Below are 16,895 nucleotides of genomic sequence, written 5' to 3'. Positions count from 1 at the left end.
TTTTTATTTTGTTGTTTTTTTTTTTTTAACTAGATGGGATGTTTTCCTGAAGGTTTACTTGCTGCTGAATAGTAATATTTTGTTCTCTGTCTTCCTGCGGTTGAATAACTTGGTCTGTTAAACACATCATTAAAGTGTGCAAGCCCTGTTCTTTTAGAGGGGAGAGGTGTTTATTGCTGTTCCTACACACAAGTAGCTAGAATTCACACACATGCATATCTACTCCTCCAAAGGGAATGACAGTTCCCACACTGAAAACGGATTGTAGTCCAAGCATTTGTTCATTGAAATAACTTGAGAAGTTGGAGTCCGTTTTCCTATAGCAGTAGTAAATGATGTAGATGCTCCTGGGCCGGCCCCAAAGACTTTTTAACTCATGATTTTCTTAATAAGGCTCAAGCACCAATGACTATATGCAATATTGTTTCTGCGGGGAAAATGAAACTACACTGAAGTCACATGACTTTGCTTTCCCTCTTACTAAGTTCAGATTTGCACAACTCACACAATCTCACTGAGCCTCAATTTCCTCATCTATAAAATGGGAAGAACAGATGTGTGCATTTGTGTGGTTTTGAGAATTAAAACAATCCATATGAATGCACTCAGAACTGTATTTCCAAGTGTTTTGTAGAACATTCACTCTGTATATTTGAACTTTTATTATCCTCTTGTCTGGCTGCTTCAGAAATCAGGACATCTGTCTTTGATGTTCCAGGGAGCAAGTCCAAGCACTCCTGCAACATCGGGGATGGGTCTTGCCACCTGAAATGTGACTGACTGGCATGAGAAGGGAGGCTTGAAGGAGTTAGGAAAGGGATCTCTCCCCATGAAGGACTGAGAGACTGGGCTCCACACCAAGCAGTATCCAAGAGAGTCTATAATAAAGGCCCTAGAGGTAGAAGAGGTTCTTTGTGATGTTAATCTTCTTTTAGTGGACTGATTGTGTGTGTGTGTATGTGTGTGTGTGTGTGTGTGTGTGTGTGTGTGTGTGTGCCATGCCATGGGTTGGATCCGGGTCTTTGCATGTGCTTAGTGTGCAATCTGCCACTGAGGTACATCCCTAGCCTTGTACTCTTTTGATGTTAAACAAAATGACAAATACTATGTCCATATCTCAGATGAAGATTTGTTAGATATATTCTGTAAAATGTAATATGAAGCGTGAAGTCCTAACCAAAAATGCGGTGCAAAGAATTAATAGAATTTTAATACTGACAGGAGCCTTAGAGTCCATCTTGTCTGCCTCCGCTGGGGAAACTGAAGCCCACGGGTGAAGTGCTAGTTAGCAACAGTCATAACGAGAACACAGGTGTCCTAGCTTTCAGAGAAATGTTCTCTGCAGAAAAAGAAAGTCTGTGTGTATGAGGAAGAGAGAGAGTTCTAAGAGGAAGTGGTGATAACACCATTTAACATTTCACTTGCAGTGTGTGTCAGTGTTTCCAATGAAGTCAGAACTAGGGAACTTCAGTAATCAGAATTAATTTGAGCCGTGTTCCATTTTTGTTTTAATTTTTCCTGAGCTCTTGACCCTATCCTATATTCCACTTAGCAGGCTTAAATTCCTTGCTGGCCACCTCAACTTGGCATCTACAAAGACCAGGACTGTTCCCTACAACCATGATCTTACACTCAAGTGTTGGTCTGCCGTGAAGCCAATCTAGGGACTTCCTTACTTAGAACCAGCCTGTCACTGAGAGAGCTGGACTTGTCTCTATGTGATTCCTTTGGTTGAAAATTGAAACCATGTCCTTTGTCTACTCACTTAGCAAAGGTCACTGAATATTATCTATTGAGGTTTTAGGTGGAAGACTCTGTGGCCACCTAGTGCCATTACTTAGCATTATTAATAATAATCAATGGTAATTCTCTGGAAAATTATAGCCATTAAGTATGCCCTGATACCATTATATCATTATCATTAATTACAATTATAATAATTTGAGAAATTGAGGGCTGTTATAATATTACTTAATTGCATGACCACATATTCTTTTATCTTTTGAAAAACCAGGGGTAGACTTGATGTCAAGACACTCTAACAGTAAGCCAAGGTAGCCATCCAGCCCCCTCCACCTCCACCCCTTCCTGAGTCTTCAGAGAAGGGTTCTGGGACCTCTTTCAGGATGAACTCTCAAATTCCACCCCTAGTAGCTTTGCTGGTTTTTAGCTCTTGTATGTTATGATTTGACTGTAATTTAATTATAATTGGTGGAGCTTTGCTCACAAGGCGAGTGGCCTAAAAATTCTTTCTTTGCCTTGTAATGAGCCTTTGGTTTTTATTCAGATGAGATATGTAGATGTTTGACATCTTCATGCTCTGACTCTTTCTGCTGTGTGAACCCTCAGCCTTTCTCAGGAAGGTGATATATGTCTGGTTTAACCCTGGAGTCATTCCAGTCTAGATATGGCCTGGGTGAGGTTTTCCTGTCTTTCCCTTTGCCCTTTTAGGTTAATTGTGTCTTCACCGTTATTTATTCCACCTCTAGTAACTGAAGGGAGACACATTTTTTTTAAGTATTTAAAAGGAAACTACATTAAATAATGAAGTATCTTTGCTATTTTTCTAAAGAAATGTAGAAAAGAAAATTAAAGGACAGATATAAGTCTGACACTTTCCAATAGAGTTTTGTAGCCCTAAAAGAAATAAAAAGGGATACTCACACATTGCTGGTGGAACTGCAAATTATGCGACCATTATGGAAAGCAGTATGGCGATTGCTCAGAAAACTTGGAATGGAACCACCATTTGACCCAGCTATCCCTCTCCTTGGTCTATACCCAAAGGATTTAAACTCAGCATACTACAGTGACACAGCCACATCAACGTTTATAACAGCTTAATTCACAATAGCTAAACTATGGAACTAACATAGGTGCCCTTCAACAGATGAATAGATAAAGAAAATATGGTACATATATACAATGGAATATTATTCAGCCTTAAAGAAGAATGAAATTATGGCATTCGCAGGTAAATGGATGAAGCTGAAGAATATCATACTAAGTGAAATAAGCCAATCCCCCCAAGAAAAACAAAGTCTGAATGTTTTCTCTGATATACAGATGCTAATTCATAATAAGGAAGTGGGGCTACAGAAAAATAGAGGTACTTTGGATTAGGCAGAGAGAGAGAGGAGTGAAGGGACGGGAGGGGGTATGGGGGTGGGAAAAATAGCAGAATGAATCAGACATTATGACCATATGTACATATATGACTACATGAGTAGTGACTCTGCATCATGTACAACCAGAAGAATGAGAAGTTATACTCCATTTATGTATGATGTGTCAAAATGCATTGTACTGTCATGTATAATTAATCAGAACAATTTTTTAAAAAGCCATTTAACAACCCTTTGTAGTACTTCCAAGATTTCTTGTTTTTTTTTTTTTTAAAAAAAAAGATTAGTTAATGGATAACGCTAATCCATACTTGACTTAGTATATCTGAAAAGCCACAAGCTAGTGCTTCTTAAGTCCCACCCTTACATGCACTGGTGTTCCATGAGTGACTAGTATGTTCCAATGCTAATAGCTTCTCCCAATTCACAGGGAACTGAACTTAGTAATGGAACGTTTAAGGTTTGTAAACATTTCTCAGTCTTTGGTTTTGTTACACCATCAGAATCTAGTGAAAAGCATCACTTTGTAAAAACTAGATTTTTCTATTTAGTTCTTAGTTACCTCCAGTGTTTGAAGTAGCGTTCAGATTCTCTGCCATCCCAAAACACCTTTGAGAACCACTTGTCTTTGCTGCACAAAATAGACTTCACAAATTCTGTAAAGATTCTTGATGTGTCGTCACCTTTTTCAGTTTTCTCAAATGAAGTCTCACGAGGAGTGTCGTCAAGGTAAGGAATTCTTGGTAGCATTACACTACTTCCCAAATATTTCACCTCTTTTATCATTTCCCTATTTTTTCTATACTTTCTTCTTTGTTTTAAAAACCTCTATCATTAGCTGAATTTCTGTTATGTGCCAATCATATGCCTCCCAGGTCGCTGGGATTGCAGGCGCCCACCACTCCTACTGGCTAACACTTTATTATGAAACAGGCTTTGCATTAGATAATTTTGGCCAGTTGGAGGCTAATGGAAGTGCTCCGAGCTTGTTTAACGTAGATTAGGCTAAGCTAGGATGTTTGGCAGAGCAGGTGTATGGAATGTACTTATGATTTAGAGTATTTTCATTTTATGGTGGGTTTATCAGGTTGCAGCCCCTCTGTAAGTCAAGGAGCATCAGTAACTCACCCCAGGTCACATAAGCAATAAATGCTGGGGCCAAGAGATTTTAGTGTTCCTTCCTTCAAAGACCATAACTTTTCCATTAGGTTAAGTTCCTCTCCCCACTTTCTCTTCTGCCATATGATCGATCCCCTTTGTTTTTCTGTTTCTTTTTGATTTACATACAGTACAATATGCATATCATAAGAGTTAACCATCTTAACTCTTAAGTGTCGTGTCGGGTGTAGTGACATTAAGTTCATCGACTTTGTGCTATAGTCATTACTCCACATTCAGAACTCTTGTCAGCTTGTAAAACTGGAACTTTGCACCCATTAAACACTAACTAACTCCCTACTATCTCCTTTTCTCCAGCCCCTGGCCACCACCATTCCTCTTTCGGTCTGTGATTCTGACTACTGTAGGATCTCACATAAGTAGAATTATTTTGTGACTGTCTTATTTCAGTTAGCATAATGACCTCAAAGTTTATCCATGTGGCAAATGTCAGAATTCCTTCTTTGTCAGGAGGATAACTATTCCATTGTGTGTGTGCGCCACATTTTGCTTATCTGTCTATTCACTGATGAACACGAGTGGCTTCTGCCATTTGGCTCTTCTAACAGTGCTGCTGTGAACATGGGTGCTGCCTTCTGTTTTGAGTGCACATTTCTCTTCTAACTAACTAGTAGGCTTGTCTGGGGCCCATTGCCTGTTCCCTCTGACAACACCAAAACCTAGAAAATGACTGCCTAACTGTTGAAGCAATGGGTCATTCCCCTCTTTATTGGGAGGGACCAAGTATTTGTAGTTTTCTTTTCAGGTTTGGTTTTGCATGATAATGATTGTCATTTGCTTCTGAGTCTATATTTCTGTCCTTTGTTATCCTTGGGTGGAACTCTTTATACCTTCAGAGGACTTGTGTCAAACAACCAAGAAACACATATTTATTGAGTGCAGGACATTGGGGGAAGGTGGTGCTGAGACAGTGCATAGTCAAGGGGAGTGGAGAGGTGGAAAGCAGAAGTAGAAGTTTGGTTCACAACTTCAGTGTATCTTTAATTTGCAGGTATTAGGTACTTTACCAGTTACTTAAAATAATTTGTAATGCTTACTTTCAAATTCCTTCAAAGGAGAGTTATTCTCTGCTGGAATGATTTTGCCTGTCCTTCTAACCCTCCAACCTGGGACATTTGGTAATGACTGGAAACACTTCTGATTGTCACAAGGAGTATGGGACATGGCACTGCCATCTAGTGGATGGAGGCCAAGGATGCTAATAAACATCTTCCTGCATAAGACAGCAGAAAATTATCTGATCTAGAAAATATAATCAATGCTGAGCTTGAGAAGCCCTGCAATATGTAATATTGCTCAATTTATATTGATAATTCATCTAGTAAGGAAAATAAAATGACACCAGTCATTTTCTGAAGAAAAGTGTCTTTGTGATAATATGGTTACTTGAAATCAAACTATCATTTCTCATGTTATAAATGTGACTATTTACTAATGCAGGATAATTTCAAATGCTTAAGTGGAACTTTAATTAATCTATAGAAAATTAGTGAAAATTTCACTATAAAAGCATAACTTAGCATTTAATGTATTAATATCATAATTAATATATAGCTTAAAAGTAATATTCACTTTATAAAGAGATGATCATAAACTCATAGTTTATAAACTTACTTTGGATTAGAAAGACAAAGTAAGACTCCTGCTGATATTCATCATGTAACTGGTTCCTCCTGCATATTCTATCTGCATATTGCTTTGTTTAGACTAACATTATATTTAGATCCTGGTCCCCATACAGATCACTTAGGAGGAAGTGCTAGAGGCTCTATAGGATGTTTTGTAGCATTGATTTAAAATATTCCATGGATAACCCACTTGCATAGCAGATGATACTAAAAATATAAACAAAATTCATTCCCAAGCTGCCCATTTTTCTCATCCAGAATACTAGCGGGGAAACACCTCATTTGGTTATCGACTTTCTGGTCACTGGATTTAAGGCTCATTTCTTCCATAAAATGAAACTTGGACAAAGAAAGGAGTTAAAGAATCATTTGGAGGTGTGTAGTCCATGAAGTCACTGATCAGGAAGTTGTCCTGTATGGGAGCCACCAGGGCATGCATGTAAATGCTTACCTGACTAAACAAGCATCTCTTAGGACTGGCTGGAATAATTACAGGGCTTGAAATAAGAACAGAATGCCTCATCACCTATCCCCTGCCCTTTGCACAACTTCAGTGTAGGGCAATGAAAATTGATATTCAAAATAAACATCCTGAAATTCTTTCTTTTTAAATAAATAGTTTAGTTGTAGAGATACACAATAACTTTATTTCATTTATTTTTTTATGTGCTGAGAATTGAATCCAGTGCCTCAATAGGTCAGGCAAGTGCTCTACCACTGAACCACAACCCCAGCTGAAATTCTTTCTTAATCATCAAAGGAAGAATAAATTCAGGCTTAGTATCCTGATCCTGTCTGAAAGTTTGTTATAAAAGGGGCTTCCTGCATGTGGACAGGAATTGATCCTCAGATATCTGAACCCCCCACCAAAAAGCTCTACTCAAAGCCCATGTTTGTCTGTTCCAGGACATGGGAAGAAGGCAAGGTGCTCATCTTTGACGACTCCTTTGAGCACGAGGTGTGGCAGGATGCCTCGTCTTTCCGGCTGATATTCATCGTGGATGTGTGGCACCCAGAGTTGACTCCCCAGCAGAGACGCAGCCTTCCAGCCATTTAGCAGGAATTCATGCCGACTTGGGACACTCTGGAGAGAGGCTACCTTTCTGGATCCCTTTGATGTGGAGATAGTTCAAATACCGTGGCTCTTAATTCCCTCAACTTGCAGCCTGAAAAATTCTGAGCTTCCTCCCAGGGTTAAAAGACACGAAAGGGAATATTTGCTTCACTGCAATTCATTTAGAAAACACCCTGCTGTGTTTCATCCCATGACAGTACTGATCATATGCCCATATTTAGGGCGAACACTTGATAGCTTCTACCTTGCCAGCCAAAGATATTTTTTCCATACAGAATAATGTCTGAATCAGTGAACAATAAGAACATATGTAGAAACTGTGAATTGCTTAAGTTTGTAATTTTTCTATGCATTTATATTTTTCTAAGGTAGCTAAACTATTTTGGTATTACGTACCACTACTTTTTTGTCGACTTTAATGACAAGCTTTGCAAATGCTTTACTTCTAGTCATTTTATAGCAAATTTCCTGGTGAACTCAGACTTCTTTATTTTAATCTTTTTTTTAGTAAAATCACTCATTAAAATGGCCATTTTATTTTCCTAATGCAAAAGAGAAAAGTGTAATTATGCCTGTATCTATGACCTGTTCTGATTATTGCCCTTGAGTCTGTTTGCTTCTTTATCTTCATTGAGCTCCAGTGTTTGCTCTGCTTAGTGTGCTAATGGTGGAAATATTTCAAAAATCTTGCTGCTTTCTAAGAGAAATTTTTTACATTGAAAAAAGGAGATGAAATATTTTATATTATGATATCAAAATGTCACATGTAAATTTTTTAATGTCAAGTATTAGGGCTTGCTGCAAATAATGGAAAATGTGCAGAAGTAAAAATTCTTTCAAAGGATTAAGTCAATAGGTAGTGGCAAGAGCCTCTCTGCCTTCTGTGACATCATTGGTTGGGAATCAAGAGTGTCTTCACCTATTGTAGATCTGAGTGAATGGCAAGAAGATAGCACTTTCCATTCTTTAGATGGTTTGCATATAAATTTTGTAAATATGGAGTAGCAGAGTAGATGGTTCCCAGGAATGCTAGGGTCTTTGTGCCAAGTGTAGGAGGTGAGACTGCTTTCCGCTTCAAAAGAATTTGAAGAACTCTTCCATCTCCCTATCTTGAGAAACTTCTGCCATTTAAACATCATTTTTAAATAAAAATTAATACCTATATTTAGTTTTAATGTTACCCATAGCATAGAAATAACTATTGAAAGTGATCTTGCCTGCTCATTCCAAAGACAATCAAGTCAACAATGTAATAAAATACGAATGCATTTGATTTTATGTCTTTAAAATTAAAGCAAAAAGTGTTAGCTATAAGAATGTAATGATATACCTGCACTGAATTCTAAGCCAATATGAACAAAAATGCTACAGAAGTGGCACATAGGTCACTGGATTTCATGCACAGGTAGAAAGAAACACTTGTGCTTTCTTTCCCCTCTACTGACAAAGGAAGAGGCTTCATCTTGTTTAAAGAGTAATTCTTTAATGCTGAAAGTGAACTTTTTTCCTTGACCTTAATGGCATTAACTTTTGATAGAAGGGCTTGCAAAATATTTTTCGTGTTCCTAAAGTATTTGTCCTGTTACATTTTGACAGTGTTCAAAAATCCCACTAAACCAGATGGAGAGACATGGGAGGAAAAATATCAAAATTAAATACAGAAATAAAAAGGCATTTGTGTTCGTCAGTATTTATTAAACAGAGGAAATGACTGACAAAGGGCAATACAATCCAGTGTTCATGTAGTAACATTCATGTCACTTACTGAATTTGGTTTCCTATGTATATTGCATACACATAAAGAAATTCAAACCATAAGTTCTGATTTTCTGAACCATCATCTTACATTCATTTAATAAAATTCTGGAAAAGAGTAAAAACTAACTCTTAACTTGGCAAATATAATGTGTTATTTAAAATTGGGTCACTACAATAAGATTCTAAATATTTCCAAATGAAAAGCCAGAGTATTATTACTGCCGCAAAGGGCTGTCAATAACTGACTCCCAGTAGCCTTTTTAATATTTGTATCCCACGTCTGTTTTATAAACCCAAGCAATAAAGTGGATTTTTTCATTCATTTCAATTCTTCCTTTTCCTTACCTGTATGTTGGTACATAAGAAAAATATTTCAGATTGCATTCATAGAATTATTTCAGTGTTTTTACCTTGGATTTGAAATGTCTACACAAAATGAACATGTCTTATTTATACTGTGATATGATTGAGACATTTTTAATTGTTTTAATTTATTTCTTCTTCAAGGGTGAAATATAAAAATGACTTATTATTTTCTCCCAGTAGAAAAAAATTAAAACATTAGATCCATGGAGAAAGAGAGTAATCAATGGTTAAGATTAGCAATACCTATTGGGGGTGATTATGGCCAGCTAAATCACTCACTTCTTTCCTTTGAATTATTCAGCTAACAAATCAACCCTCCCAAATATTTTCCAAATATTTAAAATGCAAAATCATTTTACTGCCCATTATCAACTAAAATATTTTTATTTGACACTGAGCATTAATTGATCCAACTAATAAATGTCAATGTCATGCTGGTCAAATCAGAGATATCTAAAAATATACAACTGGTCTTGTGAAACATGGCACAAATAAGGATATCATATTCTATGATATCTGTTCATTTTCTATCTAATTTCCTTTGAATGTGTAGTTGGGGATTCCATTTCTACAGAGAATAGATAAAGAAATAAAATGATCTTTGGCATTTCATCCTGCATTCCTGGTCTTATCTTAATACTTTGCATATTTAGCCATCCATGATTGGATATCTACCCACTCAGCAATGGCTGGGCCATTTCTCCATACTTTCAATGATTGCAGGAGGGTGGGGAGTTAAATGGTTTGGTAACATATTTCTTTGCTGTAGTGGCACAAGTGAGCCAACTTGAATGGATTTATTAATTGCTGATATGTTTTTTCAAAGAGACCCCTTCTCTCTACAGACACATTCTGGACAAATAGCTTATCAGGATGTCTATGGTACATCACATTGCTAAGATGAAATAATCATATTTCAAACTGCATGTGCTATCCTTTGAAGTCAGCTCATCATATACAGCTGGTGACCTAACAAAATGATGTAAAGTCAAAATCATTTTTCGCAGGATATCAAAATAAGAAAACTTTGCAAATAGCCAGACCTATGAGAATGTGCTCTTAGGCTGAACAATTTGATGCTGGTGATGAGGTCAAAGAAAATAATTCAATAAGAATGGAAATTAGTGGAGATACTGTTGTCTCAGGGTTCTGCATTGCATTAATCTTGATACTCATCTCTGCACAGTTTGACTCTGGTGTGTTTATTTAATTTGCAAAAACTGAAGAAGATTCCTGTGTGATTTCTCAGAAAAAATCATTGTCCTAATTCAGTGTGTAAATCAAGTTTAGTTTTTCACTTTTTAAATTCATTTGATACTTTAAGTGTGTGGGGGGAGAGAATTTTTTTTAACATAAAAGCCAAAAATCTTGCTTCATCCTCCAATCCCCTTATTTAAAAAAAAAATAAAAGAAAGAAAGAAATTAAAAAAAAAAAAGCATCTCTCAAATCCTTGTTCAACTTTGGCTGCTCAGACCCTTGGCTGGTGACAGTCATCTCTGGGGTCAAGAGTGGAGGACCTCGCGTCGGGCAGGATGCACATGTCCATGTGGGTCAGTTGCGCGTGTGCTTCCTGTTTAGCTGATAGCACTGAAGGCCGGTGTGCAGGAGCATTGGGGTGACTCTGGGTTCAGTCCAGAGCCAAGAGAGGCTGAGTGTTCTCATTCTCTCCCTTCTCCTCATGTTTCAGGGTCCCAGCTTCTACAACAGACTGAGATCTAATGAAGAAGGAGAGAAAAACACATTTACAAACAACTAGTGGTGGCAACAATTTTGAAGCCTTGGGTGCATTCTGAATTTCTATTCCCCTCTCTAATCAGAACACTCAAAAGAACTATTTAATTTTTCCCTTTGGGAATCTCTGCATTTCTGCCTTTTCCTGCATTTCTACACCATGTTTTTATGGAGAGAAACATTGGACTCTTGGGATCTTCACAGAAATTCCTTCTGTTGGGGAGAAACGTATACAATAGAAACAATAATAGCATCCTCCCCTAGGGGTGTGAAAATGGAATAAGTTCATAAATGTACAGAACTTCTTAGAATAATGCCAGGTGTATACATAACAAATTTTAGTGTTATTACATGTTATATTGAGGGATCTCAAGACCACCTTTATATTTGATAATTTGATAGGACTCATAGGACACAACAAAATTGTTACACTCACAGTTATGGTTTATTACAGCAAAAAGATACATATTAAAATCAGCAAAAGTACAAAGGTGCATGAAGTGGAGTCAAAGAGACCAGGTGTAAGCTTCTGGCTGTCCTACGAGTAACATGATATGGACAGAGCTTAAATTTCTCAGTACTGATATTTGACAATATATGCAAGTGTTATCAGTAAAGGATTAGTGTCCAGGGTTTTTATTGGGGGACTGGTGAGTCACATAGGCCTGCAATTCCTGTAACTGACCTTAGCTACTCAATCTTCAACCTCTGTCCCCCACCTACCTTCCAGAAGATATCAAACGGATACAGTGTTATCTAAAGTTAGGTATACCAAAGTTAGGTTTACAGCCATTTGCTGTAAAATCACACTGTTAGCATAAACTATCTGGCAAAACCTAAAGCCTTAGATGTACAAAGACATTCTTATGAGGCATGCTATTCCAAGGGCTCAGAGGACCCAGTCAAAGTCCAGTCCTGAGACTTTTAGATTGTGCAGGGTTTGGATAACTCAGGTTTGCTGAGCTCATTATTTACTGCATGTGTGTGTGTGTGTGTGTATAATTTTTACATGTTTATATGAAAATTATGCTCATTTAAATAATCCAATTTAATAATTTGTCAATGTTTCAAATAACTTGTTTTTAGTATGTGAACATTTATTGAGCATCTATTGTATACATATCTTATGATCTTTGTCAGCTGGAAAATAATTTCAGTTTTAATTACTTAAAGATTTTGGAAAGAGATCATTATTACTCCAATATAAAAGGACAAATCAGAAATTAAAGATCATTACTATTATTGCAACAATGGTGACAATAGGAGAGTGTTCCATAAATGTTTACTTTTCAATTTCATGCCAAATGATTTATGTAAATTATCAGTTTTAGTTCTTAGCAACAACTGTGGGAGGCAGGTAATGCTTCTATTTCATAGGAAAGAGAATAAAGGTTCAGAGCATTTCAAGAACTTCTCTAATCTTTACAGCCATTAAGGGGGGCAGAACCTAACTTTACCTTCTTATCTCTTGAAGCCTGGTCTTAAACATCATTTATAAGTTTCTGATGACCCCAAAACAAAGTGTTTACAAAGTACATAGAAACATTAAAAATCCAATAAAATTTGGTGTTATATATCCCAAGATCCACAGAATGTTTAGACACAGGGGCAGAGTTGTGACTAATCAGTATAATTGCCTCAGAATAATTGGTTTCTACTATAAATGCAATTTGTCTAAATGACCCAACTTTAGATACCAAGCCCAACCTTTGAGAGTAGAATGGATTCATTTACTGCCTTGATGAGAGATAGAAGAAGCCTATGTACTAGTTTAGAGCCAGCTCTCTGACATCTTCCCTCCGCAATTTTCATTGTTTTAGCTAAGGGCCGTGTGTGTGTGTGTGTGTGTGTGTGTGTGTGTGTGTATGTGTATGTAGTATTGATTGATACAAGGAACAGAAAAGCTTAAAATTCAGAACACATTAAAACAAGCAATAAATATGACAACCCAGGAGCACAACTGTCCACATTGGCTACCTCCTTTCAGAACCTTGGACAGCTGCCTAACTGCTTTGCCCTGAGGTCCTTGTGAGAATGGAGGGAACTGGTCATCATTTACTTTTAGAAACTTTAAACCACAATTCTCTTACTCTGTCATGTGGGTTGATTTTATTTTATTACATAGCATGTGAACCACAGGCAGCGTTCAAATTTCATCTTTAGTTATAGCTGAAGATTCTTCTAGGTCAATCTGGTAGGAGATCCTTAATAAGGGGCCATACACACCTCCTCTTGGACATAGTCAACTTGAGAAACCTACTCCCCTATCCCCTTCTGAAGTTTTCCCCCATTGAACCCCAATCTTCCTTTCAAAACTTTATGTACTGTTTCTGGCTCTGCTTTGAAACCATCAAATTGCCATCATCCCCTTGTGTCCGTGGGGGATTGGTTTCAGGATCCCCATGGATATCAAAATCACAAATGCTCAAGACCCTTATATAAAATGGCATAGTATTTGCATACAACCTATGCACATCCTCTTGCATAAATCATCTGTAGATTACTTAGAATACCTATTATAATGTATGTTGCTATGCTGTGTTGTTTAGGAAATGATGACAAGAAAAACTGTTTATAACTGTTCAGTACAAACAAAACATAAATATGGTGGGGGCCTAAATATACAGTACACATCAACAGCAATAAAATGTTTTTTCCCTGAAAATACTTTCTGTGGCCAGTCCAATCCATGATATGGAACCCTCAATACAGAAGACTGATCATCTATACCATCCATTCAGTAGTCCATATAACAGTTCTTTAATTATTTGTCTATGCCTTCCAGCCATACCACATCCCTCACAGAAGTTAATCAAATGCCTCTTGTGACAAGATCTCTAGATCTTACCACCTCCATACTTTCCTGTCTCTATCAGTTGTATGAATTACCTATTGTAGTCCTGATGTGACCTCAGGGTGAAATGATTTCTTCTTTTATTTTTTATTTTTTATTTTGGTACACTTTATTGAGCTTATTTGGAATCATATTAGTCTTGTTGGCACTAATGTGTCAAAACAATGAAAAGCTAACTGTATTTATACATACTCCTGTTCACCCGTTTTTCTCCAATCTTGAAGGTGAGTATTAAATTTTATCTTTTTTGAATTTGCCTATGTTTTCAACCTATCTCCATTCTTTTGGGTCCTACATTTGTTTATCCATCCAAGTTATTATCTGTGACTTTAATGGGTATTGAGTTTGTGTCTACACTTTCCCTTCCCCGATATAGAAATCATTTATGGAGAAAATCAACAAATTCCCAAATAATGAGTTTTTAATCATCTGTTCACCCTGACTCATGCTAAGAAATGCTTGGGAACATCTGCTATATGCCAAAGACTATGAACAAATGTGTAGAAACCTTCATTCTGTTATGGAAACACTGTTTCAGCTACCCAGCCATAAACTTACAGACAGACTTGCATTCACTGAACACTCACCCTAAACCCAGCAGCTGTGTAGAGGCAGTTTGGGACAAAGAAAGTGTTAATAGCTAAAGAAGGAAAGGAAGGAAGTGGAATCTATCATCCACACAGTGACATCACTCACCATCTTTGCTCACGTAACAAATACTCTCCCCTCCACAAGGAACAAAACCAGCACCTATATTATTTTTTTCAGTGATATACTGTAAATGAACATCTGGAAGACAATCTGTCTCATCTCTGCCAATAATCTTAATACCTTCATTGAATGGTAAGTTTATGGCTTGGATGTGAATTGTCCCCCAAAAGCTCATGTGTGAGACAATGCAAGAAGGTTTGGAGGAAAAATAATTGGGCTATAACCCTAGCCTAATCAGTGAATTGATACCTGATGGGACTGATGGGATTAACTGAGTTGTAACTGGAGACAGGTGGGATATTGGGGCATGGCTTTGGGGTAGATATTGTGTATCTAGAGAGTGAAGTCTCAGTCTCTCTCTCTCTCTCTCTCTCTCTCTCTCTCTCTCTCTCTCTCTCTCTTCCTCTCTCCCTTTTTCCCTCCTTCCTTCCCTCCCTCCCTTCCTCCCTCCCTCTCTCCCTCTCTCCCCTCCCCCTCTCCTTCTCTGCTTCCTGTTCACCATGTGAGCTGGTTCCCTCTTGCCACACTCTTCAGCCATGATGTTCTTTGCCTCACCTGGAGCCCTAAGGAATGGATCTGGATTCTATGGAATAGGATCTCTGAAACCATGAGTCTTCAAATAAACCTTTCCTCCTTTACAGCTATTCTGGTTGGGTCATTCAGTCACAGTAGCATCAATAGCTGACTAAAACAGTAAGCTAAAACAGAACAATTCTCAGATGCTGAGCATGAGGAGCCAAACATAACATTTTTATCCTAGTCTATGTTTTTCCTGGTTGAGAAAATGACCACAGCCTCTTTACATTCAACATAATTTGATTTCCTTGGTCACACAATGAGCATTTGATGTAAGTAACACATTATATTATAAATATTTTTAATTCACTGGGAAAAGTAGAAAGAAAAATATTGCTTTTCAAATAATCTAATATTTTTAAAAGATGTCAAGAGAAAAACCTTTCTTAAATCTTGTCCTTAGTCCATTTGGGTGAGTCAAAATACTCTCTGGGAAAACTAACCAACTGCTGACTGATAAAAATGTCTCCACCATGGTGTCCTTAGTTGCTGAGCCATGGAGAAGCCACTTTCCCTGAGGTTTTGTCGTCCCGTTCACTCATGGTGGTGACCTCTCCATTCAGTGGCTTTGCCTTCTCACAGTGAGATTAACATTTTTACTAAAATTAACATTTATCTTGGGTCCTCTTTCCACATTGAAAGCCAGCTTAACCTTGTGATTTTTGCTATTTCAGCCATCAATCTATTAGTGGGGCAGCAGGCAACTCAAAGAAAGTTTTCACTATAGCTTGAGAGCCACCTTTTTCCTCGTATCTTTGTCTGTCTGCCTTTCTCTCTCTTTTTTTCCCCTGTCTTCTCTACATCCTCCTTTGCCTCCTCCTCTTATCTTTTCACTGGTTTTCCCCCAAATTCGGAACTTTCTCCACTTTATGGCACTTAACATTTAGAGCTGTAGTTTAATGTCTACTGATTCCAATGATGATTAAATTCCAGAAAGAACAAGATGAATATGAAAAATGTTGGCCATGAGCCAGACCCTTCTGCATAGATCTACAACTGAACTGAGAGTCGTCTTCTCGGGCTGAGGTATATATGCAAAACTTTGTTTAGCTGCCTTAACTCAACAGCTAATAATCACCTGTATTTTGCTTACTTGTGAATTGCATAGCTCATTACCTTCTTGAGCTATATGGACCCCTGAAAGGGGAACAGGATCTCTGTTTTTCAACCCCAGGCATGCACCAGGAGTCATAGGACACCAGGGCCACATGGAGCTTCAAAGGTGGTTCAGTTGGGACCACATTTGAATCATGAGCTACGATTTGTTTTCCAGAGATCAACCGTATCATTACATCAGGAAGGATTCCACAGTACTACTTTTATTTCTTAAAGTCAACAATAGATTGGGCTTTGTAGCAAAGCACAGAATTGTCTAACACCTAGTTGAACCCATAGTAGGTCTTCTAAACACAAATAAAGATTTTTTTTTCTTTTAAAAAGGTAGAGCTAAGAAATTATATTAAGCATTTTTTTTCCAATAAGTTCTAGTGTCCAGGAAATCCACACCACTGATTTTGTGGTCTTGTGATGAATATCCCCTCTTCAAGTGTAAAATGAAGATATGAAAAAGCCCACAGCATGGGGGTAGGGATAATGGTGTTTAGATCAATTAAGGCACATAAAATATTTAGTCCAGCATCATATGGGTATACATGCAGATAATCTTAGCTTTTATTATTCTTCCCCATTGTTATGGTATGGATTGTGTATGTCTCTCAAAAGCTCATTTGTTGAGGGCTTGGTCTCCAGCTGAGAGTACTAAATGGTGAGGTGGTGGAAACTTAAGGAGGTAGAGTCCTGTTGGAGGAAGTAGATCATTGGGGGCTCTCAGAGAGATATTGGGATGTTGGCACCCTTCTCTCTCTCCCTTTGCTCCTGACTGCCATGAGGT

At 37.6% G+C, this 16,895-nt stretch overlaps 2 protein-coding genes across 5 annotated transcripts in view; one reads left to right on the top strand and one right to left on the bottom strand.

Annotated features, from left to right (window-relative positions):
• The window catches only part of Asph (aspartate beta-hydroxylase), a 208,533-nt gene extending 199,449 nt beyond the window's left edge, over positions 1 to 9,084 (top strand). For all 4 annotated transcript variants that reach the window (XM_077801167.1, XM_077801166.1, XM_077801168.1 and 1 more), the window contains one exon: positions 6,839 to 9,084. In XM_077801167.1, the coding sequence (XP_077657293.1) occupies positions 6,839 to 6,989 (151 nt within the window). In that variant the 3' untranslated portion in view covers positions 6,990 to 9,084. The remainder of the gene's footprint in view (positions 1 to 6,838) is intronic.
• Positions 9,085 to 10,759: 1,675 nt separating this feature from the next.
• Clvs1 (clavesin 1) overlaps positions 10,760 to 16,895 on the bottom strand; it is a 187,130-nt gene continuing 180,994 nt past the window's right edge. Inside the window, exon 5 of the mRNA XM_026390807.2 lies at positions 10,760 to 10,847. Coding sequence (XP_026246592.1) covers positions 10,760 to 10,847 — 88 coding nt within the window. The remainder of the gene's footprint in view (positions 10,848 to 16,895) is intronic.

This window comes from Urocitellus parryii, chromosome 7 (genome assembly GCF_045843805.1).
Source record: "Urocitellus parryii isolate mUroPar1 chromosome 7, mUroPar1.hap1, whole genome shotgun sequence".
Classification (NCBI taxonomy): Eukaryota; Metazoa; Chordata; class Mammalia; order Rodentia; family Sciuridae; genus Urocitellus; species Urocitellus parryii.
This window is presented reverse-complemented; position numbering and strand designations above follow the sequence as displayed.